Source organism: Pinus tabuliformis, chromosome 8, assembly GCF_031772625.1.
Source record: "Pinus tabuliformis cultivar Carrire ecotype Pingquan chromosome 8, CPIR1, whole genome shotgun sequence".
NCBI lineage: Eukaryota > Viridiplantae > Streptophyta > Pinopsida > Pinales > Pinaceae > Pinus > Pinus tabuliformis.
In genome coordinates, this window is record NC_142294.1 from 51,613,649 (window position 1) to 51,640,321 (window position 26,673).

The 26,673-nt window shown below is 40.0% G+C and overlaps 1 protein-coding gene across 2 annotated transcripts in view; it reads left to right on the forward strand.

Moving 5' to 3' along the window:
- Positions 1–26,673, forward strand: part of LOC149234098 (piezo-type mechanosensitive ion channel homolog) — a 168,920-nt gene that overhangs the window by 126,274 nt on the left and 15,973 nt on the right. For both annotated transcript variants that reach the window (XM_089461107.1, XM_089461108.1), the window contains one exon: positions 13,469–13,625. In XM_089461107.1, the coding sequence (XP_089317233.1) occupies positions 13,469–13,625 (157 nt within the window). The remainder of the gene's footprint in view (positions 1–13,468; positions 13,626–26,673) is intronic.

Sequence of the window (26,673 nt, forward strand, 5' to 3'; positions counted from 1 at the left end):
AGGCAGCTAAATGGAAAAATAGGCAAGATCAAGCACGTGGGTTGATAGGGATTTCTATTTCTCCAGATCTTAGATTCCATATTGCAGAACTTGATACTCCTGATGAAGCATTGAAACATATTACTATAGTTTTTGGAATAAAAAATGAACTTAGAGCCCATCAACTTGAAAATGAGTTGTTTACATTGGACCCCAATAATTTTTCTTGCATTGAAGATTTTTTGTCCAAGTTCAAGACCCTTAGACTTCTCTTGGAAGGTGTTAAGGTTAAGAAAGAAGATAGTAACCTTATCTATTCCATTCTTACTAAGTTGGGACCAGCCTACTCTGTGTTTGTTTCCACCTTCCATTCTACAAGAGAAGCCTTCATTTCTCAAGGACAAGACTACAAGTCCCCTTCCTTTGATTCTTTTTGTGATTCTTTAATAAGAGAACAAGAAAAACTCTTACACCTTGGTCTTCTTAATCTTGGAAACTCTTCTAAGAAAGCGTTAGCCGCCCAGCAGCAACCAAATCCAAAGAATCCTAAGAAGTTGTATCCTAAAAGAAATGGTCCTAAACCAAACAAGGGTCCTAAGCAATTTCAGTCTCAAAATGAAAAATCATTTCAACAAAATGATAAGACAAATAAAAACAAAGGGAAGAAAATGATAGACATTGCAACTTTTGTAATCGAGATGGCCACTTAGAATCCAAATGCTTTAATAAGATGGAAGCCTTGGAAGCAGCAATGAAGAAGCATAACATCCATTTGGAGCACTCTTCAACTTCAACTTCATCTTCAGGAATGACACTTTCTGCATGTGGTTGTCAAGCATCTCGGTCTGGCTATGCACTAAATGTATCTTCTTCTTCTCATTCTCATGAGTGGCTCATTGATTCTGGAGCTTCTTATCACATGGCCAAAAACAAAGCCATGTTTTCTTCTTTAAATGATTGTAACACCAAAAATATATATGTTGGTGATGATAGATCTCTTAGTGTTGTAGGCACTGGAACTGTTCATCTAGACAATGGTCAGTTTAATGATGTATTATGTGTTCCAACCTTATCTTGCAACCTTCTATCTGTATATCAGATAACTCATTCAGGTGAAGGTAAAATCGTTGAATTTTCACCTCACAATGTTGTAATTAAGTACCTAAGAGATCCTGGACAGATTTTAGCTACTGGCATTGCTGATGATTCTACAAGGTTGTATAAGTTTCACAACTTTGGGTCATCAAATCTTCCCTCGGTATTTGTTGCTCATAATGATGAAATGAGCAAACTTTGGCATGAGCGATTTGGTCACTTAAACTATTGCTCTCTTCAGAATCTATGTAAAGAAAATATGGTGACAGGTCTTCCAATGATATCTTGCAGAGATGGTGTTTGTTCCGGATGTGTACTCGAAAAACATCATCGGGACAGTTTTGAAAAACGTGCCTCTTGGCATGCCTCAGCCCCTTTACAGCTCGTGCATAGTGATTTATGTGGTCCACTTCCAGTTGTTTCATTCTCTGGCTACAAGTATTTCTTAACTTTCATTGATGATTTCTCCAGACGCACTTGGGTATACTTCTTAAAACTCAAGAGTGAAGTATTTAACATGTTCTTGGCCTTTAAGGCCTTTGTTGAAAAACAATCTGGACATCAAATTCTTAAGCTAAGATCTGATAATGGCGGAGAATATGTTAACAACAAATTCATCAACTTTTGCACTGAGAATGGAATTCAAATGCAACATACTGTTCAATATACTCCACAACAAAATGGTGTAGCTGAAAGGAAGAATCACACCTTAAAGGAAATGGCTAATTGTATGCTTCAATCTAAAGGACTTAGTCTTAATTATTGGGCAGAAGCAATTAACTGTGCAAATTACATAATAAATCGCACTCCTACTAAGGTTTTAAAGAAGATCACTCCAGAAGAAGCATGGAGCTCAATTAAACCAGATGTAAGTCACTTTCGTGTTTTTGGAAGTGAAGCATGGGCCCATATTCCAGATGAGAAACATAAAGCTTTAGAACCTAAGAGTGAAAAATGTATTTTTGTTGGATATTCTGAAGATGTCAAAGGATATAGGCTTATTCCACTTAAGTCCAAAAATGTTATCATTAGAAGAGATGTAAAGTTTGCTGAAAATATATCGGCCTACGAGCCTAGTTTGGCGGATGTGCCACCTCTCCCTATCTCTTCTACTTTTGAAAATATTTCTTCTTTAGATGATGAAAGCGATGATGAAAATCCTTCCCCACCTTCTCAGGATCCTCCTTCAGCTCCTCAGCTTCCAAAATGGGTTTGTGCTACTCGGGATGCAGCAGGTGATCTTGCCGGTGATCCTACAGATCAGCGACGTACACGTTCTCAGTTTGATAGAGCCTCTTCTTTACTGGCTCAAGCTTCAGTGAATTATGATCCTGACACCTTTGCAGAAGCTTCAGGCCATCCAGATTGGGAAGCAGCTATGAATGAAGAATATCATTCATTATTGGCAAATGATACATGGGATCTTCTTCCTCTACCAAAGGGACGAAAACTTGTTAGATGCAAATGGGTTTACAGAACCAGGTATGGACCAGATGGGAAAGTTGATAAACATAAAGCTCGTCTTGTTGCTAAGGGTTTTTCACAAGTAGAAGGCATTGACTACACTGAAACCTTCTCCCCTGTTGCCAAAATGAACTCTATCTGCCTTGTTCTTTCCCTTGCTGCCTCTTTCAAATGGGAAGTCCATCAGATGGATGTTAAATCCGCCTTCTTGCATGGGGACTTGCATGAAGAAATCTATATGGAACAACCTATTGGCTTTATACAAACAGACTCCAGCCTTGTATGTTGGCTTAAGAAACCCCTTTATGGTCTCAAGCAAGCTCCTCGAGCTTGGTATGCCAAAATGGATAACTTTCTTTTAGAAAACGGCTTTTCTAGGTGTCATTCTGACAACACTGTCTACACCAAGAAAGTGGGCAAGTCTCTTATCATTCTTGTTCTTTATGTTGATGATCTTATCCTGACTGGTAGTGATCCCAACCTTATAAACCATGTGAAGACTAGCCTTAAAAGAAAGTTTGAAATGACAAACTTAGGACACTTACATTATTTTCTTGGTCTTCAAGTCTTGCAATCCAAGGAAGGTATTTCCCTTTCCCAGTCCAAGTATGCCTGTGATATTCTACGCCATTTTCACATGGAAGACTGTAAGCCAGCCCCTTGTCCCTTTCAGTCTGGAGTCAAACTTTCAGTCACTTGTACTTCTCCTGAAGTTGATGCTACCTTATATCGTCAACTTGTAGGAAAACTCTTGTATCTAACCCATACTCGTCCTGACCTTTCCTTTGCTGTTGGCCTTGTTGTTCGGTTTATGCAAAACCCACGTGAAAGTCATTGGAAAGCAGCTAAAAGAATACTTCGTTATGTTCGAGGTACAGTTCAGTTTGGGATTCATTACAGTGCCGAAGCATCTCCTCTATTGGTTGGTTTCACTGATTCCGATTGGGCTGGTGACCTTGATGATCGGAAGTCTACTGCAGGTTATGTGTTCACTCTTGGTTCAGGACCTATTACATGGGCTTGCAAGAAACATTTCTCTTTCTTCAGCAGAAGCAGAGTATCGTGGTGCCGTAGAAGCTAGTAAGGAAGCCTTGTGGCTTCGTCAGATCCTGTCAGAGTTTGGCTTTCAGCAGCAACATCCGACTACACTTTGGTGTGATAATCAAAGTGCCATTCAACTATGCAAAGATCCAGTCCAACATTAGCACAACAAACACATTGAACTACACATGCACTTTATCAGAAAGCTCATCCACGACCATGTTCTTGAAGTGCAATATTGTTCAACAGATGATCAAGTTGCAGACATCTTTACAAAGGCTCTCACAGAGGCGAAGTTCACTAAACTTCGATTTATGGTTGGAGTTCAGGAAGTTGTCACTAAGGGGGGATAGGCTCTAGTGCCTCCTTCCTTCTCCTATTGTGTCATATTTGTAAATCCTTCAATCCTATCCCAAGTTGTTCTTAAGGGGGGATGTTAGGATATTCCGACACATAGGAAATAGTTAAGTATAACTTGGTCTAGTATAGAGTTAGGTAAAGTGTGTTTCTTTACTATGTACATTTTGTAACTTACAATCCGACGGTCATGATATGTAGTGATTCGACGGTTCATTCTCTCCTCGGTATTACCGATACTTGATCCGTGGCTTAACACCCGATTGGTCCATGATCTCTATTTAAAGAGCATGGAGGGTCATTTGTAGGTTAACCGTCCATGAGAGAAGCTTATGTAAATTTTCATTCTTTTATTAATAAATTGCCTGAAGTGGCCGCGTTGGCTCAGGCCGTGGACTGTTTCCCTCTTTGAGGGTTTTAACCACGTCAAAAGTACTGGTGTATTGATCTGTGATCTGTTTGTGAGCGGTGTCCTTTGGTGTTCTGTCTGAGGAACTTACCCTGTAAATTCCTACAAAACAAATATTCAGGTTAACAACATGCAAGATAGTGAAGGCAAGGAAAGACAAAATAGGGCGGCAAACATAATTATTAAAGGGGTGAAAGACTATGGGAAAAATGAATGTACTCTTGACCTTGCAAGAGACTTCTTGAAAGACAAGTTGCTATGGCAAGGACAAAAATGTCAAGCATGGAGGGTGGGTAAGTTTAACGGGGAGAGAGCCAGGCCCATAAAAGTCATTATGCCTAGCTTGCGTGATAAATATATTATTCTAAGCAAGAAACATCTCTTGAGGGGTTCTCGTTTTTTCCTAGAAGAAGATTTAACTATAAAACAACAGGAGGAAAGAAGAGAGGAAATTTTAAAGGTTAGGGCAGCAAGAGATGAAGGAAAGAGAGCATGGATTTATAAAGGCAAAGTTGTGATAGCGCAATTTGGACCTCCTTCCAGAACATAGCAGTAAGATGGTAATAAAGAAGAGGCACCAAACTCTTCAATAGGAAATTAGAAAGCAAGGTTGGTATGGGAAAACAGGGATAAAGACTCAAATGTGAGTCTTGCATGTCAAAATAAATAGCAATCAAGTCATACCCAGGTTTCCTTAAGATTAGTTTGTTGGAACTGCAGAGGTTACCCATGGAGACGAGGACCTGGGTTAGGGCCTATTGCGGAAAATAGAGACATAATTTGCCTCATAGAAACACATGAGCATGAAGGGTGCAAGACACCTTTGTTTGAAGGATACTGGAAGATGGTAGTGTGGAGCAAGGAAACAGGGAATGGCAAAGGGCACGGGGGTATCATGGTTTTAGTAAGGGAGAAAGAAAGTCATCTTATTCAGTTAGAAAAAGAAGACTCAAATAAGCAATTCATTTGGTTTAAAAATTTCAAAAAATGGAAACCACATCAGAATTGCAGCATGCTATTTTGCGCCATAGGTTTCAAAAATCTACAAAGGTAGAGGGCTTGACCACAAAGATCCATTTGCAGCTTTAAAAGCAGATATTGCAACATATTCGCAGCTAGGTGAAGTCCTTATTATGGGTGATTTCAGTGCTAGGACTGCAAGTGAGCAAGCTAGCATTCTTTGTTGTAAAGATGATTGTGACCCTATTTGGCTTACAGAAGAAAGTAATCATCAGTGGGAAAGAATTTCAGTGGAAAAGGGCTGCAATCTCTTTGGTGAACAATTGCTTACTCTATGTGGGGCCTTTGATTTAGTCATTTGTAATGGCTTGACTAGATGGGAAAAGTTTGGTAATTTCACTTGCAATACTTACAATGGAGCAATGTGGTAGATTATGTAATTTGCTCGCATGGTTTGTGTGAGAAAATGGAAGAAGTTTTGGTTGGAGATCAGCTGTGGGATTTGAAATTAGATCACAAGCCAATTTATTTATGTTTCTCTTGGATTAGAAAAAAACAATTGGAGTAAAAAATTCAGCATGTCCAACAAAATCTCCCACAGGGCAGGATTCTTTTGACACCAGAAAATTGTAATACCTTCAAAATGACACTAGAGAGGCTCTTTGAGAAGGAGAAAATTACAATTCACAGCCTTCAAAGTCATGAATTAACACATTTAATTCAATGTGCACTTGCAAAGTGCAAAATAACAAAAATTAAGAAGTCTGAAACAAATTGCTTTCCGGTTAATGCTTGGTTTGACGAGGAATGCAAAAAGGAAAGGAGAATGTGGAAAGAGTCAAACAAGGATAACATAAAGCTCAAATCGTACAAGCAGTTATTAAGCAAGAAAAAGGTTGATTTCATGTTTCAAGGAGGGAATAACTAATCTTCCTTGGGAAAAATAATCCCAAATTATTTTCGAAGGAGCTCCAACCGAAAAAGATACAAATTGTAAATAATATTACAGCTTCTAAATGGTTTGACTATGCAAGACAACTCTATGAGCAGGTTCCCAAGGTTGACCCTCCCCCTTGGTCAACACTGATACTGAACTCTTCACAGTACAAGAGGTAGAGATGGGTATCAAGAAGTTGGGTGTTGGAAAAGCAAAAGACTTAGCTGAACTCCAAGCAAAATATCTAAAGTGGGGCTCAAAGATTCTTGCACCTCACATTACAAAAATCTTCAACATCATAATACAACACGGGCTCCCCACAGATTGGTCAACTAGTTTGGGAATACCTCTTTTCAAGAGCGGTGACGTCAATAATCCCTCCAATTATAGGACCATCATGATAAACCCTTTGTTTGCAAAGCTATTTGGAAGCATGATAGAAAACAAAATTAGCAAGTGGGCAGAAGAAAGAGATAAGCATGCTAAAGGGCAAGCAGGTTTTAGACCTAAACATTCCACAATTGATCATTGCATAACTTTAAGGCACATTATTGAAAAAGTTTGGGAGAAAAGGGAAGAAGTCTTTTGTTGCTTTGTTGATTTCAGAAAAGCGTTTGACTTGGTTCCTAGGGATAAACTTTGGTAGAGAATGGAGGAACTTGGGGTTCCTAAGCATTTGAGAGCAGCGGTGCATAGGTTGTATGAAGATGTGAAAGTCAAAATTAGAACTTCAACAGGCATTTTTGAAAGTTTTAGAAGCGATATCGGGGTCAAGCAAGGTTGCCCACTGTGTCTTACCCTTTTTAGTTTATATATCAACAAGCTTGAGGAGTGGTTATATTCGCAAGGGGGTGATGGTATCTATTTGTGCAAGTTTGTTATAAGGCTTCTTTTGTTTGCAGATGACCTTATTTTGATTGCTAAATCGACTCTTGGTTTGCAAGAGCACTTACTATCCCTTGAGAATTTTGTAGAAGTGTGGGGATGCAAGTCAATATTAGCAAAATGAAAGTAGTGGTCTTCTCTAAGAAAAGAAAACATGACCAGCATAAGTTCTACTTTGAAGGCAACATTCTGGAAGAAGTTGCGGATTACAAATACCTCGGGATTGACTTCAACAAAAATCTAAGCTGGAATGGTTGTAGAAAGAAAAGAACTTTGGGGGGTTGGAAAGCATTTTATGCTTTTCAAAATAGCTGTAGAGAGGCAGAGTTATGGGACTGGAAGACCATTCAAACTCTTTTTGGGCTTCTAGTGATTCCGATGATTCTCTATGGTTGTGAACTGTGGGCTAGCAGTACCTTCGACATGCATTGGAAACAAATTGAGAAAATTCAGAAGTGTTTGATTACAAACAAATTTAAGATTAAAAGTGTAGTTCCTTATGATATCTTGTTAAGTGAAACAGGGACTACTCCTATTGAAGCAATTGCTATGGTGCGAGTCATAAGGTATTTAAAAAAAATTGAGCAATGGAAGAGGGTAGATGGCCTAAGGTTGTCTTTAATGATAGATTGTGCAAGAGCAAAAAAACTTGGATGTAGCAAAATAACAAATGGTTTAGTAAATGGGGTATTTGCTTGAACGCATGTCCCATAAACAACAAAGAGATAAAAGATTTTGTTATGGAAAAGTTCCACAAATGTACTTGGGATAAGGAGCTAGGAAGAAAGAAAAATTACTATATTGAATTGTTTAATCCCACTCATAATCATCAACCAAAAGCATACATAGAGGCCAATATTTCTTGGAGAGCCAAAATTCTTATTGCTCAGTTAAGGACTAATTCTCATCAACTCCGTTGTGAAATAGGGCGCTGGAAAAGGCCAAAGGAAGTGTGGGAGGAAAGGGTATGCATTTTTTGTTCTTTCGGAAAAGTGGAAACAGAAAAACATTTCATTTTAGAATGTGAGGTCTTCAAAGACAACAGGGAAAGTTATGCAGATATGCTGGCAGCTAGCTCTTGGGATAATCTATTTAGCGAGGGGTTTGTCGAGAAGTTGGGAGCATTTATTGTGAAGCTTCACAGAAAAAGGGCCGAATACATTAAGCAAATGAAGAAGCAATCTGTCCCATAGGCTATCTTTAGCCTCGTGGACGTTAAAATAGTTTCTTCTTCTTCTTCTATAGTTTAGAGCAATTCGGATTACAAGACAACAAAGTATTGGGTAAACTACATAGTTGAAACACCAAGCTATCTCAGACCAAAGGATGACACCATTACAGGACCTAATTCTCTTGATGTATTATAGAATACCGAAGTTTGATACACTATAGAGATTGAAGTCTTTATATGTCACAGAGATCTTCTCCTTATACATTACAGAGATCGAAGCTTTTATATGTCACAAAGATCTTCTCCTGATGTATTATAGAGGACCAAAGTCTGATACATTACAGAGATTGAAGCTTTTGTATGTCACAGCGATCGAAAAATGTTTGTAACTTCAGACTAAATCTTGAGTTAATTACTAATTGAAAATGACTGAGGATCCATGAGATAACAATGTTAAGACTTCATGCAACTATAGGATTGAAGATTAAAATGATTATTATTGCAAGATCATAAGTATAAGAAAGTCAAGATGAACTACGTGTCATTAACATATGAAGGATTGGACCAAAAAATGTGTGCTAAGCTGACTTGATGGATGGAAGGTGGTTTCTTGGTCTAGGTGTGAAGAGTCTTAGTTGTCTCACTGTAATATGAACCTACTAAAGGAAGAGTTCTTGACTGGGTTTTCCCCTACTTAGGGGTTTTGCCCCAGCTGTGTGCCGACATCTTGTGTTCTGTTTTTGTTTGTGATCTTCATGGATTGACATTACTCTTAATGATAAGAACATAACAAATTAAAAGAAGATATAACAAGTGAAACATCATAAGATAATGTTAGAATAGAAGAGAAATCGAGTTGAATACATGATGCCCTAGATTCTCAACATCTACAAAGTGCTCAAAGAAAACAAATCGCTGATATGAAATCTGTGTACTCTCACTTAAGAAAAGAAGACAACTTACTATGACAATACTTTTTTGTGGCACCTATTACCCACCACTTGTGGTGATCCCTATAGGAGGATTTTTCTTCTTGATTTGTCTTCATCCAGTAGCCCCTTGCCGCCACTTGATAGCTCAATGTGCTACCATTCTCCGCTACCTAAGCTAGCCATTGTGAACCCTCGCACATCTGTCATGATCATATGTTTGAAGGTGGACCATCCAACCCCAAAGGTATGATTTTTCATTATGTAATTGGGTCCTTATGCTTGCTTTTCTTGGGCACACTTGCGCATGGATTAGTGGTGGGATTTGGCAGAAAGAAAGGACTTTGACTGTACTCTTGTTTCCTTATTTCAGCCTTAGGGGTTAATCTTGTATCCTAGTCACGTGGGATCTCCATTATTGACTACTAGATCTAGGAGTGGCACTACATGGTAAACCTTGATTTTGGTTGTGTGGTCTCGCTTCCCGATCCGATATATCTCACACCCCTTCGCTCATTACAAGCCCTTTTCACATTTTCCCATCTGGGTCCACATTTTTCCATTAGGACCTATTGACCATTGAAGTACAATCGAAGACTCCATACCCAAGGATATATCAGAGCATTTCTACAGTTACAGAGTTCTAGATATCATCAAGGCTTCTAAGCCCCTTCTTTCTCTCTTCTTCTTTGTACTCAGATTGCTAAGCTTCCCGAGCAACAACAACTTAAGAAGTCCCTAGGGATTCAAGAGGAAGAACTACTTGAAGAGTTGCACAACATTCATATTCCTGACCGAAACCCTGGGCACGAACCTTTCTTGCTTACTTTGGCTATCAATGACCTCTTCTTACACAATTGTATGTTAGACTTGGGTGTTTATGCTAATATCATGCCTTTGACTGTTATGAAGCAATTGGGTCTCAGCATCACTCGGCCATATAAAAGGGTGTGTGGTTTTAATTCTAAACCTGTAGAAGTGGAGGGTAACATCAAAGAGCTTAAAGCTTCTTTGGCTAGGAATCCCAATATATCCCTCCTTATGGATGTTATTGTTATTGATATTCCTAACGTGTGGGGGATGTTGTTATCCCGGAAATGGGGAGCTATTGTTGGGGGGCACGTTCAAATGGACCTATCATACGCAACCATCCCACAATTCGATGGAAACCCGTTTATCCTCTACAGGGAACCTACTTACTTACCACATGTGATCAAGCCTGGACCATACTATGAAACATGCGAGATTGAGAAACCTTCTCATATTCTCCCTACCCTGGGGCTGCATGTCCTTCCCCGTTGTTCCCTTGTCAGGGTATGAATCCATTGGTTGCTGAACGCCCAGTGCCATGTCTTTTTGCGCTGCTTGGTCTCTTATTTCCTTATTTGATTTCCTTGCTGATTTCTTTTGGTTTCAAGTTAGGGTCCCTGCAGAAGAGGATGGAGGGGGGTTCGAGGAAGATGGAGGAGATTCAGGGTGGGCAGTGGAGAGGTTGTGATTAGGTAAAGCAAAGGATAGAGGGTTGGGAATCTGGGGGGAAGGGGAAATGGGGGTTGGTACAGATTTGAAGGCTGATTGAGTGAAGGGATCACCTCGGACAGATGGACCTCTCCCTCTTCGAGATTTGGGGGGATAATGTGGGAGTCTTCTAGATCAAGATTGGAGGGAAGGTTGGATAGGGAGTCAAATGGGTTGGGGGGGGGGGGGGAAGGATCCATTGTGTGGAGGGGAATTGGGTATGGAGGGAGGGGGATCTGACAAGGAAGGACTTGAAGCAGGGTGCGCTGTAGTCTTGGAGGGTTTGCTGGAATTGCCCGAATTCCTACGTTTCAGTCTCCCATTGCACCTCTGGATTCCCTTGAGGTTCTTCTACTGGTCGTTTCAAGCATCTATTTGCAAAATGATCGTATTCATGGCATTCCTTACATTTAAAGGGGAGTTGCTCGTAGTTGAGTGGTTGGATGTGAATCCAGTTGTCTACCTTGATCTTTACTGCTTTTGGAAGCCCTTTTCCGAGATTGATTTCCACACAGATCCGAGCGCATGCATGTAGGTTTTCCTTGGGCTCACTTCTGTCAATATATTTTTTGATTGCATTGCTGATAACTCTTACCGAGTCATCTCCCCAACATTGAAGAGGGAAGTGTGGAAGATGAACCTAGATTGGAACTGCGCTTGGAATGTCTAGTTCTGGATAAAAGTCAGGCTTTCATTGAGTTAGGTAGAGGCCTCACGTGTCCATAAAGTATGGATTGTTGCTGAAGATAAGGTCTTGGTCTTCTTTGGATTTGAACTAGAAGGTGTAATACCCTTTGTCGCAAAAGTACACTAATATATGTCCTTGGGTCTTCACAGTCTAGTTATGCTTGACGCATTTCCGCATTGTTTTTGGGGAGGGCCAAAGACCTGTGAATTGATCGACCAACCCTCATTTTGCAAGTGAAAGGGCTGCCTTGCGTGGGACTGAGGGAGGCAGTGTGATCTCTGGAATTGAGTCGAGCTTCTTGATGAATTTGGACACTGAAGGGTGCTCTCATGGGGACTTGAGAGAGCTGATGAGGCTCCTAAAAGCGACAACAACTAGATTGAGAGGTTGTGTGTGAGGGGGGGCGACGATCCCCTCTTGGAGAGGCCTCTGGAGGGGTCATCGAGTTCGATCGACAAAGCGAAGCGTGGTGCAGATCTATTGCAGGGAGCACTCTAGGAGGGGTCATCAAATCAGATCGGCGAGACGAAGCGTGGTGCAGATCTATTGCAGGGAGCACTCATGCTCTCGCTCGAGCAGTGGTATACTTGCAATCTTGTAAGGAAGGCCAATCCTTTAACCAAAAGCGAGAGAATGTATTATAGTCTTAATAGCACATAACTTCACCTATTTTCATCATATATGAATGGAGTAGGATATGAAGATATCAATTGCTTGAAAATACGATGAAAATGATGCAATGAATTTTCCCTATCTACAAGAGAATATGGCTATAAAATAGTCTTAAGATTTTGTGCATATACATTCAATATGTTTGGTTGCCCAAGAGACAAAACATCTGTAGTTTGAGGCATAGGGCCGTCATTGTTAGTATCATAGATGGGATCCCCATGAAAATTCTATTAGTCCATGTCCCAACCATGATTACCAATATGAAAAAGAATGTCCATAACTATGTGCTCTTGGCTGCCCTCTGCTCCCATACATGAAGTGACAACTACATCTGAAAATTCATCATCTTTTGAGGGTCTCTCTTCAAGATCATCCCTCTCAAAAGCATGAAAAAATGCACCATGAAATGCAGAACTTTGCGAAGGACTGTAGCTTACCAAGGCCTTGTTTCCATGAAGGGATGAAATGGATTCTTGAGTATCCTCATTTAATTCTTCATCTTCTTCACGTGGAGCGGCAATAAAAACTTTGATAGCCTCATCATACTTTTCTTTTGTTGGATCTGAAATCTCATCCATAGATGGCTCATGGGATGAGAGAGAATGCTGAAATTCATTTTCAAGCTCAACATACCACTCTTTGAGATATTTATCCAAGGAAATATTTGCATTCCATTCATTTGTTTTTTAAGGTGTTCATTCTTCATCTACGATCTCATACGTAATTATTTGCAACACTGCTTGATATTTTAGAAACAAAACAAGTGACAATGCAAATTTGAGAGCTTGTAATGCACTAAAAACTGAGTATCATGAAAAGAAGTCACAAAACATTTTTTTGACGGTCATGAAGATTAATATGCTCTTGAATATTCTTACATCATATAATTTTGTTAGAAAAGAGTCTGGACTGTTTTAGTTTTTGGATTTATTCAATATCTATGTCGAGTTCATTTTGAATTTATTGCTTTTTTTTTGTTTTGGGAGTCCAGTCCATGTATTATTGTCTTTTTTGAATTTTGTATGTAGTGTATTTTATGATTTATCGTATCAGCCAATTTATTTTATACCGTATTTTAGTCAAGCATATTGTGGAAGGAAACATTGATGGTAACTTTGATTACATGTTTGATTGTTTGTTTGTACTGAAATTACATCTCATCAAACATTAAGGCCAGTAATCCAATTCCTTTCCCATCTATTTATTACTATGCTGCCTTTCTTATTAAATATGGGTCATGATGTGGAGTTAGGGAGGCTTTAAAGCTTATCTGCATTATTGCTTTGACATTATAGGAACTTGTATATGTGGGTATTTACTTCAAAATTTCCTTCACCATTGGTTTTTTGGATGCATTTCCCAGGTCAGAATTCAAGGAGAGAGGAAATACTGTTCTTTGTCATCTTACTGGCGACTTTGGCCGTTCTTGCTGAAACTGGATTTTATGTTGCATGCTCTGTCAAAACAGAGGAATGGAGCACTGCAAGGCTCTGGTGGGCAAAACTCATTGGAGTTGCAAGGTGATATTTTTCCCTCGAATACTATGTTCTTGAACTCTGAAGTACAAATTTTACACTTATGGCGGATGGTCATCTTTCACTCTATGGCTTTATCTTTTCCTCTGGTTTGATGCAACATTGTTCTATTTGTGATTTCAAAAATGATGAAAAATTGGAAATACTACGAAAACTTTCAAGAGCGTAAAAAATATCGTATCGCATAAGCACCACCATAAATAATTAACTAGCAAAGTTTGTTTTCTGCAACCTTGGCACCAAGATTACAGAGGGTGTACACCTGGGTGCTAACAGGCCGAGACAAGACAAACCCTGTTGGGCTGATCACTTCTTGCTTTCCTTCTTGTTGATGGTAATGGCCGTATGTGACATGTGTTGTGATATATTCACTTATAGGTTAGTGAAACCTACCCTTAGACTTGCAACTAGCAGCCTTGTGTCCACAAGGTTTTCAAGGAGGCTTTGCTTATAGTATGTTTCATCTACTTGCTCCTCTGCCTTCTTGAACACCCAAAGGTTCATAACCATTTTGTTCTTGACAACTTTGAGTATTAGGAGAGTTGCGGAAGATGGTTAACTTTGCCTTAGATCACATATTCCGTTCCTCTTAGTCCAGGATTATCTTCAGATGAGTATGAAATAGTGTATGAGCTCCATATCCATGCCTGATGACTCTGTTGGAGTGTTTAGTCCTTCCTTCTCTCATTATGCTCCTGTCTCTAGCTATGATGCACCTTGAGATGCTCCTTCATTCACTTTGTTTGAAATAGGAATGGTAGCCATTTTTGTTTTTATTGCCATACCATGTTTGACATGGACATTTTATCTGCTTTGTTTTTGGTTATTATTGTTTAGCTCTTTAGCTTTTTCACTTTGTAGTAGAATAGTGATAGGAGTTATTGTTACACTCACACTAGATTGTAGTTTTGAGTCCTATTGACCTAATATTGTTGCCATTCATTGGACAATAATAAAATTTTCTTAAGTTATTCTCGCTCTCTCTCTCACTTTCGCCCATGTGGTCATCCACAACTAACATGTTGCAAAGAAATCATTACTTCATGTATTTTCCAAGATCATATATAACCTGTTTTATGTCATTAATGTTGTTTGGAAGAGATAGAGTTAGAACATACTGTAACAAAAAAGAATCATCATAAAAATTAGAGCTAGAACATACTGAATAAAAAAGTGAAGGAGAAAATATACTAAAAAGATGTATACCAATATAGAAAGATAACAAAATAATTATCTTAATGAAGTTATGCCGGCCATAAATTTTTACCCAACCAAATTCACCTTTTCTATTTAAGATATTATTTATGTTTGAAGACAATTCGATGGGAAATTTAATTTTTCGAATGACCTCTTTTATAACATTGCTTTGTTGCTTTGTAAATGACTGGGAAGACTATCTTGGTGTCCATCGCTATTCAAATGAATAACATTTTGCATTGCATGATTGGCTTTTCAATGTCACTGCAAATTCCAACAACTTTTTCCTCATCACACCTTCCATATAAAGATTCTCTATAACGTTTCTGTTACATTCTTCTCGATATGGATTGTATCAAACACATTCTTCTCGATAGGTGCTCATAGTAGGGAAGCCTACTAAATTGTATAGGGTAAATTTTCATTCCTTGTGGAAGCCCATTAATTCCTTGACGACCTTTATTAAATGTAAATGAAACTACAACAAATAATTGTTAGATACCATAAACATAATACAAATAGAAATTATAAAACATTATGAATGATACATAGACTAATTACTCACCTTGTCAAATTCTATTGTATTCTGACTTCCATTGGTGAGGTGTCATTCTTCATGGTTTTATTCCAGCCTCTTCTTTGTCATTGAAAACATGTTTTTCGACAGTGTGGTACCAATGGTTCTTAAGGGGGGAAGTCCTTATACTCATCAAACACTTTCTTTCCTAAACTCTTGAATGATGAGATTTCATCCCAGGACCAAAAATTGGACATGCAAATCTACCCTTTGTTTGAAGACTTGCAACAAATGGATTAACACTAGTGTTAATTTGTCCCAAGGAATTATTTGTTAAATCTCCTAATACTAGCCTAGATTTATTTTCTCATGGCAATTATTTATCCCCAACCATTTATTTAATTAACAAAATAAATATTGAATTATCGAAAAATAAAACCACTAGTATTTTAATTTTTAACATCTAGAAATATATGCAACAAAAATAAATTGGAGAGATCAATCACACATTGCAATAGAAATAATTCACCCACAACAATTCTTCTTCATTTATTAATCTGGAAAATCAAGGTTTCAGCCTGTTACCGCTCAAACTAGCAGGGGACCTAAGGGGGATCCTTAAAGGGTAAGTGCTAGGCCAAGGGTAACAAATGGAGACTTAGCCCACTGTCACTTCAGTTAAGGCTCCCTTCTATTTACAGACTTTCATCGATGGGAGGAGACCCAGTATGTATGGAGTCACCAATGAAGGATAAGTTAATGGATATGAGTGACCCAAATAAACCCTTTCCCAAAAGAGTTTGAAGGATGGAGCTTGCTTGCTTTCTAAGCAAGGTACTATGTATTCTAGGGAAAGGAAGAGAGGATTTGAGGGTTAGGTTTATGGGATAAGACTTGTGAAGGAGTTCCCAATCCCTAAAACCCTTGTTAGAATTGGTATCTCAAATGGTTTTTGAAGAATGATCTTTCAAAGGAGCGGGACCACACGGGGCCAAATGGACCCAGTCTAGGGTATGAGGAAAGAATGTAGCAATCAATGATATTCTTACCTTAAACAAAGGTGGGAAAGGATCAAAGAAGGAATTTTCACTTGAAGATGTGATTTTGACCCTATGATGTACTAGCCTTGTGGATGGTAGGACAAGTTTTGATCCTGGAGCTAGGGCTTGGCTTTTCTCTCAATTCCACTGTCGGAATGGCTTCAAAATTGGAGGAGGGATTGAGGAAAGGCCAGAGTAGGAGACCCTAGTAGATCAAACTTTTTTGGTGGCTAGCTTGTCGGGAAATTGATGCCCTTGGTACCCCAACTTGGCTAGACCTGGAAGGAGGTGAAAGAATATGCTTTTTAGTGACCACCCTTTGTAGATCAGTGCCTTAATATTTGGTAGAATGGAGTCTATGATGAATATGAGTAGGATTTCTTGGTTCCCAGTCAAGGAGGCCTCAATATCACTTCGTTGGCCTTTCTAGGTCAAGAAGAAGCAGCGTTGCAACTTTCATACTTCAATGTGCAAAAGGAATGGCTTATCAAGGTCAAATTGATTATTAAAATTATCCGTAGGAGATTTTGCTCATATTACATGGCCCATACATTGAGAGATGCTATAATAGAGACAAATTCCACAATTTTAAGCAGTAAATGCATGCAGCAATTAGCCCTAGAACAGCGAAAATCCCAGTCCAACGTATCTGAAAAAAGTAAACAAGGATAACATTAAAAAACATGTACTTAGTAATAGAGTATATCGGTATCCAACCATTCACAATTGACGAGAGAAGCTTCAAGAGAAGATAGACCAAAATCCACACATCAAAACTCATCCATAATTCATCCTCTAGAAAAAGTGTGAAAATATCAAGAGAGATAAGATATCCAAACCAAAGTGTTGATGAGAAATGAACTCATATCACTTGTATTTATACACAACTTAGGATTTCGAATTAGCCTCCTTGGCCTACATAAGCCCAAAAAATAAAATAATATTCTAATCAATGTGGAAAAAGTCGAAGTCAGGATTAAATTGGCAAGGGTCCAGAAGTTGAAAAAGTCGTTAAAGTCGGGAGTTTTTTGAAAATGTCGGCAAAAATTCGGCAAAATTAAAAAAAATACAAAAATATTCATTTTTAAAAAAATCCTGACTTTTTCAATAAAATCCCGACTTTTTCAATAAAATCCCGATTTTTTCTAAAAAATCGTTAAAGAAACTTCCTCGTTCACAATTTTTTGGAAAAAGTCTCGATTTAATCTCGACTTTTTCAACTGGGAAAAAATCGGCAAAAAATCGGCCGATTCAATCGGCCAGCCAAAAAATTCGCATTTTGGGGATTTAATCTCGATTTTTTCCACACTGATTTTAATAATCCAACTTTTGGTGACAAGTCCACCAAATTAACTCATAAATGAAAAAGTAAGCCTCTCAAGAGGTCAAACTATAATCTATGCATGACGTAGGGCCCTCTAAGAGGTCTAATGAGGTACATGGGTACCACAATGAAGAATAGGACCCTCAAAAGCAGTGGACAATGGGTTGGCTCCTTGTAATAACCTGTGGTGCTCCAAATGACATGTGGGGGCACACAAGTGTCATCATGGGTCTCCAAACAAATCGAAGATGCCTGTAGATCGCCTACATGGGATGGGATGATGGTATAGGTGATGCCACATCATCGTGCAAGTCCTGGATCATTTGTCAAGTGTATGGTGTAGATCTGGGTCCAGCTGGGCATGATGGGTCAGGTGCATCTTCCTCGTCCAATAAGTGAACCACGAGCAATCTTTGAATCGCTATGGGGATCCATGGAGTGCAATCTGCTGCTGTGGAGGCCCATGGCTCTCAACGCTCACCCTACATGTGCCAATGTAGCCCTCTGGAGGAAAAGGACCCCGTTTTGGGATACCAAACCCAAAATGGAAACCATCTGCAATCCTGCATAAGATCCAATGCGTCCCCTAGCCTTCTAGTACAATAAGTCATTGTTAAAATTGGCAACTAGGGCCAAACTCCATGTGGGTCATCTTATTAATGGAAGCTGATATTTTTCTTGGATCCCTCTCATCGAGAGGTGTATGATTGATCTAAAGATCATCCGATTCCGATAAGTATTCATGGAGATATGAATTTATTTGTGTTATGGGACAATTCGTCAGGGTCGGCCAGCAACCAAATAAACCCCACTTGTGCGCAACATTTTAGTATAAATAGAGGTGGCCTTCAAGTCATTTCAACACACTTGGGATCTCTTCCTCTCTACTTGTCTTTGGGTTTTAGTAGGAGGAGAGATCCTAAGGGATAACGCTGCCCTAATCCAGAGGGCAGAAGCCGGAAATGCTGGGAATTGCCGGAAATGCCGGGAATTGCCGGGAAAAGCCGGAACTGCTGGAACTACCAGGTATAGCCGGAACTGCCGGGAACAACCGAAATTGTCGAAACTGCCAAAACAACCAGAGCATCTGTCGCCGAAGGAGAGCAGCATGCAAGGGAAAACTAACTAACATTGGGAAAATTGTATGGTACTTAGCAGCAAATACATCAAGCATGCAATGTTACAGCTAGCATGCAAGGGACAGCTAGTATGCAACAACGAGCATGCAAAGGACAACAAGCATGATAGGGACAACAAACAAGCAAGATGCAGCCAACACATAGGTCAGTATGGCAACATGGTGCAGCAATGGCGCATAATGCAGTACAGTGATGGGTACAATCATGTTTAATGAAGCATGATGAGATGCAACATAGTGATGATGGGTGCAACATGGTGCAGGACGGTGAGGTGCAACATGATGACGAAATGCAGCGCAATGATAGGTGAAGGAATCACATTGGAGAATCAGTTGAAGCAACATGTCTTCAACTGATCTCATGTATCATCTTCTTAGAAATGATCTATGCTCTTATCTAGATACGTCAAAGTGTTGACTTTTGTTGTAAACGTACTATCTCTCTCTCTTTGCTGAACTATTGAAGAACATATAAGAAGAATTGATCAAGGGTTTCTCCACATTGGGGTTTGTCCCTGGCTAGCGCCACATCTTGTGTCCTCTTGTCTTGGCTTGTCTTCTGCGATTTATGTTTATGTTCTATCTGCAGTTTACTTTAATGCTGATGTGGTTGCTAATCTAGAAAAGATATTGAGCTAACTATGAAAATTGAAATAAATTGCTCTAAGCATAGAACATACCTAAAACTAATAGTCATTAGAGAAATCAAGTAAATGAGCTTACCTAATCATGGACCATAGGTAGGGACTTCATAATGGCCTGCCCTTCCATAATGGGCTTCAGGATGTGCCAGTGTCTCCTAAACTCCAAATAGGGTTAACCAATAATCCTATTAGGTGGTTTCTACTTTTAAAGGGGATAATATAGTCAAGGTACATCTTTCAAAAGGTGGTGGCATGTGATAGATAGGTGAATGAAGTAGGGGATGAGAAGGGGCAACCCTGGGTCACATGTTGGGGTACAATGATAGCAAAAAAGAGGGAAGCCCACACTTGGGTTTATAATGTGTAGGAGGGAGCAATTGTGGTACATGAGGTGCCCCGACCTTGATTTTTCCACCCTCCTTTGTATGCCTTTTGCCTCTTTATGGTTTTCTTTGATTAACTGCGCAGGGCTCAAGGGGTAAGAGCATGATGTATAAGATATAGCAGTGAATATCCTCCTTTTAAGGTAGGGTGGTTCATTGCCCACCAGGGGTTGGGACAATCATGGGTTCCTATATGATGAAGGATGCTCATAGAACCTATAGGAACCAGAGTGATTGCCATGATGATGGGGTAGAGCTCATGTATTGCCTTTTGCCCACATGCTAAATGTTTTTGTCCCAACCATTGTTGCAGGAAATGTCCCCCCCCCGGATCTAAACCTCGATCCGCGATCCGTACGGATGTGTGGGGGAAGCGCCGTACAAAATGCGGTTTCAGATTGATAAACACGCTTCCTGGAAATTCCAGAAGCGTGTGACTGAAACGCGTTTCGGTTTTTCCAAAACGCGCTTCGTACGACGCTTCGGCCGTACGAAGCACCGCGCTTCGTATGACACTTCGGCCGTACAAAGCACCGCGCTTCGGAGTACAAAGCGCCACGCTTCGAAGTACGAAGCATACGGATCGCGAGCAATTCCGTACACGCTTCCTCCATTTCCGCCGCGTGGCCAAAAAAATGTTGTTTTTTTAATTCTTTCATTTTGACTTGTTGGGGGTGGGTCCACCTTGGGTTAGGGTGAGGAATGAAGGGATTTAAGCCCCCATTCATCTCTCATTTTCTCACTTTGAGTTTATGAGAGTTGGAGAAGAGGAGAGGAGAAGAGAGGAGAGCTTGGAGGAGTGGAGGAGGAGCTAGGAGAAGGAGCTAGGAGAAGGAGGAGGAGCTTGGAGGACTTCCATCTACAAGAGCTAAAGAGGTAAGTGCAAACTCCAAACTCCCTTATTTTTTTGACATTTTTTTGTATTTTTCTCCTCCCTCTCCTACTCTTTCCCATTATTTCTACTTGCTCAATTAATTGCAGGTTGTCCACCACCGATATCCATATTCCAACATGGTGTTCTTTTGGCTTTTATGTATCATTCCACTTTTGGTTTTAATGATGGAAAGGGGGAGTAGGAATAGAAGGGAAGAAGCACAAGAGGACAATTGTTCCAATATGAGTGACCCAATGTATGATGAGGAGGAAGGGTTTGAAGAGGAAGGGGATGAAGTTGAACCTGAAGGGGAAACTGAAACACTAGAGGGGAAAGTTGCATTAACACCCTTGTGGAACTATGTGACCAAACTTGAAGGGGGAAAAGGTGGTGGAAGCTACAAATTTTTGTGCCCTCATGGTTGTCATGGAGGAAAACCATTTAGTGGTTCATATACTTGTGTGAGGAGGCATCTTTGTGGGGTGATGGACAATGATGATAAAAAGGGTGCTGTGGGGATACAAATTTGCCCAAACATTTCATCTGAACAAAGAAGAAAATACATCCAAATAGAGGAGGTTGCACAACAAAAAAGCAAGAAACAAAAAACTCATTCTGAATCAAGTGCAACCTCTAGATTTGGTAGCTCATCTCCTCATGGTACTTCTGGAAGCTCTGGAGGTAAAAGAACAATAGGGGATTTCCTTAATGTTGCTGGGAGGGATGATGTGGATGGAAAGATAGTCCAATTTCTTTGTGCATGCGGTGTACCATTCAATGTGCGTCGCTCTCCCTATTGGCATGAAATAGTAAAGGCCATCAATGAAGCCCCAAAAGGATACAAGTCCCCCAACTATGAGAAAGCTAGAACAATGTTATTAGAAAGAGAAAAAGCAAAGGTTCAAAGAGCTTTGACACGTTTTACAAATGAGTGGGTAGATTGTGGGGTATCCATTGTATCAAATGGGTGGACAAATATTAGAAACCAACATTTGATAAATGTTCTTGGTGTTTTTGCTAGTGGTGCAGTATTTATTACATGTCATGACTCCTCCTCCATCAGTGCATCTTCCCAAAACATTGCAGATCTCCTATTGCAATCAATCAAAGATGTTGGTCTGAATAATGTGGTTCAAGTGATCACAGATAATGCAACAAATTGTAAGGCAACAGGAAAAATTATTGAGTGTACTCATCCACACATCTTTTGGTCTGGGTGCCTGGTTCACACATTGAACCTTTTGATGCATGATATTGTGAAGCATAAAGAATGTGGGTGGATTAATGAGATTTACAGGAGAGGGAAGCATGTCATTAAATTCATCACAGGGCATACTAGGGTAAACTACTTCTATGGCACTTACTCCAAGTTGCAGTTGCTTAAACTTGCAAAGACAAGATTTGCCAGTTATTACCTCACCTTTAGGTGGCTAGTGAGGGTGAGACAATGTTGCACGAAGCGGGAGCGAAGCGGAAGCGCGGAAGCGTCATTTTCCAAAAATCTAGGAAGCGAAGCGTCCGCGGAAGCGTCTGCTATATATATATATATATTTATATTTTTTTGCATTTATACTCAAAACAAACATCCCAAATACCAAATTAATTGTAGAAGACATGAAAACATGCATATTTTTGCATAAATCAAGATAGATATGGCATCCATGATTCCATTGTAGTTACTAGTATGTACAACAATCATCTATATTCTAGCTATTACAAACATACATCAAATTTTTAAGCATATTATAAAACATAAAACATTTAAGCATATTATAAAACATAAAACATAGAGCATATTATGATTTATCTAGCAAGTGAGCAACTGTCAACATTTGTCATGTCCAAAATTCAAATAATAATGTTTACAAAATATGTCACTTGGTCACCGCCAAGCCAAAAAGGTTCAAAATTCAAATTCACAAGTCTACAAGTCTAATGAGTAATCTATGACAAAAAGAAGTAGATTGTGAATATATCTACTAATCTCTCCTCCTTCCACCACGAATAGAACGTGATGGCGGGCCTCCACGTGGTGGCAATGAAGAAGATGGTCCGTATGTAAGTCGTGGCACTGGAACTGATGAAGAAGAACCCCCTGCTGTTGGTGTTGAACCATGGAACCTAGGAACCAAGGGACCAGATGGGGGTGGGGGTGGTGGCATATCAACACGGTCATCATCATCCTAGAATCGCTCAAAAAATTCATGCAAAAAAAAAAAAAAACACTAGTTAACAAAAAAATTAAAAACATGAATTAGAGAAATGCTTTATAAGGGAAAATTGGAAAGTTCATACCACAATGGACATACCTGGATAAGAGCATCCTCTAATTGCTCTAGTCGCAACACTCCATCTTCCAAATTGGGCTCCTCTGGATTCTTGTCCCAAATCAACAAGTCTTTATTAGACTTTGCATCTTCACAGTAATGGGACAACAATCGCAAGTTGTAATGAACATAAACCAAGCTCTCTGCCCGGTCTAAATTCAACCTGTTCCTTTTAACACTGTGGATGAAAGAATAAGAGCTCCAACACCTCTTTGCAGAAGAAGTGTTTACCACCTGTGATAGCACCCGCAATGCCAAACTCTGTAGAAGTGGAGTACCCCCTCCATGCATGTTCCACCACTCAAGAGCAGAAAAAGTCTCTCGATCTTGAATTGCATGCATGATCCCAAATGGACCAGTGTTGAGCGTATAGTTGCTCACCTGTCTCCGTACCAATGCAGCCTCCTCATCATCAGGGATTAATCTACTCAATGCAGCCATATATTTTTCGTGAACCTCTCTATCTTGGTGTGGTTTTTTCCTGCTTCCCCCCCAGGTGCTGGTGTTGAAAGCCATGATGGATGATAGTATTTAGGTGTCAAAACATATGCTAATGCATGCAATGGAATATTTAGCATTTCCCATCGGTTTTGCACCTCTACACGAATATAATTGTACAAGGTGGTATCTCTAGGCTCAACAATGTCTTTAATCTGCCCCAACATGCTATCCATTTGCTCATACACCTCCCCAATTACTGGTCGATCTGAATCTGCAAACTTGATCATGTAATAAATTGGTTTGGTGAATTGCAAAACATATTTAACCTGTGACCAAAAGTAACTGTCAAGAACAGTGTCCTTGACTACATTAGCACCATCTGTGTCAGTGTTAATTTCATCCCATGTTTCAGCACACACCAGATTAGTTAAAGCTTGTCTCACCCTCACTAGCCGCCTAAAGGTGAGGTAATAACTAGCAAATCTTGTCTTTGCAATTTTAAGCAATTGCAACTTGGAGTAAGTGCCATAGAAGTAGTTTACCCTTGTATGCCCTGTGATGAATTTAATGAGCTGCTTCCCTTTCCTGTAAACCTCAGCAATCCACCCACAATCTTTGTGTTTCACAATATCATGCATCAAAAGGTTCAATGTGTGAACCAGGCACCCAGACCAAAAGATGTGTGGATGAGTACGCTCAATAATTTTTCCTGCTGCCTTACAATTTGCTGCATTATCTGTGATCACTTGAACCACATTATTCGGACCAACATCTTTGATTGATTTCAATAGGAGATCTGCAATGTTTTGTGCAGTTGCACTGATGGAGGAGGAGTCATGACATGCAATAAATACTGCACCACTAGAAGAAACACCAAGAACATTTATCAAATGTTGGTTTCTAATATTTGTCCACCCATCTGATACAATGGATACCCCAGAATCCACCCACTCATGTGTAAAACGTGTCAAAGCTCTTTGAACCTTAGCTTTTTCTCTTTCTAATAACACTGTTCTAGCTTTCTCATAGTTGGGGGCCTTGTATCCTTTTGGGGCTTCATTGATGGCCTTTACCATGTCATGCCAATAGGGAGAGCGAAGCACATTGAATGGTACACCGCAAGCACAAAGAAAACGGACTATCTTTCCATCCACATCATCCCTCCCAGCAACATTAAGGAAATCCCCTATTGTTTTTCTACCTCCAGAGGTTGCAGAAGTACCATGAGGAGATGGGCAACTACCAAATTTAGAGGTTGCACTTGATTCAGAATGAGTTTTTTGTTTCTTGTTTTTTTGTTGTGCAGCCATCTCTATTTGGATGTATTTTTTTCTTTGTTCAGTTGAAATGTTTGGGCAAATTTGTACCCCCACAGAACCCTTTTTTTCATCACTGTCCAGCACCCCACAAAGATGCCTCCTCAGACGGGTATATGAACCCGTATATGGTTTTCCTCCATGACAACCATGAGGGCACACAAATTTGTAAGATCCACCACCCTTTCCCCCTTCAAGTTTGGTCACATAGTTCCACAAGGGTGTTGATGTACCTTTCCCATCTTGTGCTTCAGTGTCCCCTTCAAGTTCATCCCCTTCCTCTTCAAACCCTTCCTCCTCATCATACATTGGGTCACTACTATTAGGACCAAGTTCATCCTCTTCCTCTTCCCCTCTATTCCTCACCCTTGCCATCATTAAAACCAAGAGTGGAATGATACATAGAAGCCAAAAGAACACCATCTTGGAATATGGATATAGGTGGTGGACAACCTGTAAATAAAGGAGCAAGTAGAAACAATGGGAAAGAGTAGGAGAGGGAGGAGAAAAATACAATTTTTTTTTCAAAAAAACAAGGGAGTTTGGGGTTTGAACTTACCTCTTTAGCTCTTGTAGATGAAGTCCTCCAAGCTCTTGCTCCAAGCTCCTCCTCCTTCTCCTAGCTCCTCCTTCTTCACTCCTCCAAGCTCTCCTCTCTTCTCCTCTCCTTTCCTCTCTTCTCTTCTCCTCTCCTCTCTTCTCTTCTCCAACTCTCATAAACTCAAAGTGAGAAAATGAGAAGAGAATGGGGGCTTTATTCTTTTCTAAACTCACCCTAAACTCACCCTAACCTCACCCTAACCCACCCCCTCATGCAAACTCAAGTTAACTTTTAAAAAAAATTAAAAAAAATTCGAGTTACATTGCTGCACCCGCGGAAATTTCCGGAAGCGCGGATCCGGAGCTCGTGAAGCGTGCGCTTCCGGGCCGAAGCGAGGCGCTTCCGGAGGCCCGAAGCGCCCTCCGAAGCGCGGATCCGGGCCAACGCAACCTATATTCCAGGAATCGCTTAAAAAAACAGGAATCGCGCTTCATAAATTTTGGAATCGCGCTTCGCCTGGAGGTTCCGGAACGCTTCCGTACGGGACGCGATTCCGGCCTAGGATCCGGGGGGGGGGGGGCGATTCCTACAACTATGAGTGAAGGTGAGACAAGTTTTAGCTAATATGGTGTGTGCTGAAACGTGGGATGAAATTAACACTGATAGAGATGGTGCTAATGCAGCCAAGGACACTATTCTTGACATGTACTTTTGGTCACAGGTTAAATATGTTTTGCAATTCACCAAACCAATTTATTACATGATCAAGTTTGGAGATTCAGATCGACCAATAATTGGGGAGGTGTATGAGCAAATGGATAGCATGTTGGGGTAGATTAAAGACATTGTTGAGCCTAGAGATATCACCTTGTACAATTATATTCGTGCAGAGGTGGAAAACCGATGGGAAATGCTAAATGTTCCATTGCATGCATTAGCATATGTTTTGACACCTAAATACTATCATCCATCATGGCTTTCAACACCAGCACCTAGGGGGGAAGTAGGAGAAAACCACACCAAGATCAAGAGGTTCACAAAAAATATATGATTGCATTAAGTAAATTAGTCCCTGATGAGGAGGAGGCTGCCATGGTACGGAGACAGTTGAGCAACTATACGCTTAACACTGGTCCATTTGGGAGCATGCATGCAATTAGAGATCAAGAGACTTTTTCTTCTCTTGAGTGGTGGAACATGCATGGAGGGGCTACTCCACTTCTACAGAATTTGGCATTGTGGGTGCTATCACAGGTGGTAAACACTTCTTCTGCAGCGTGGAGCTCTTAGT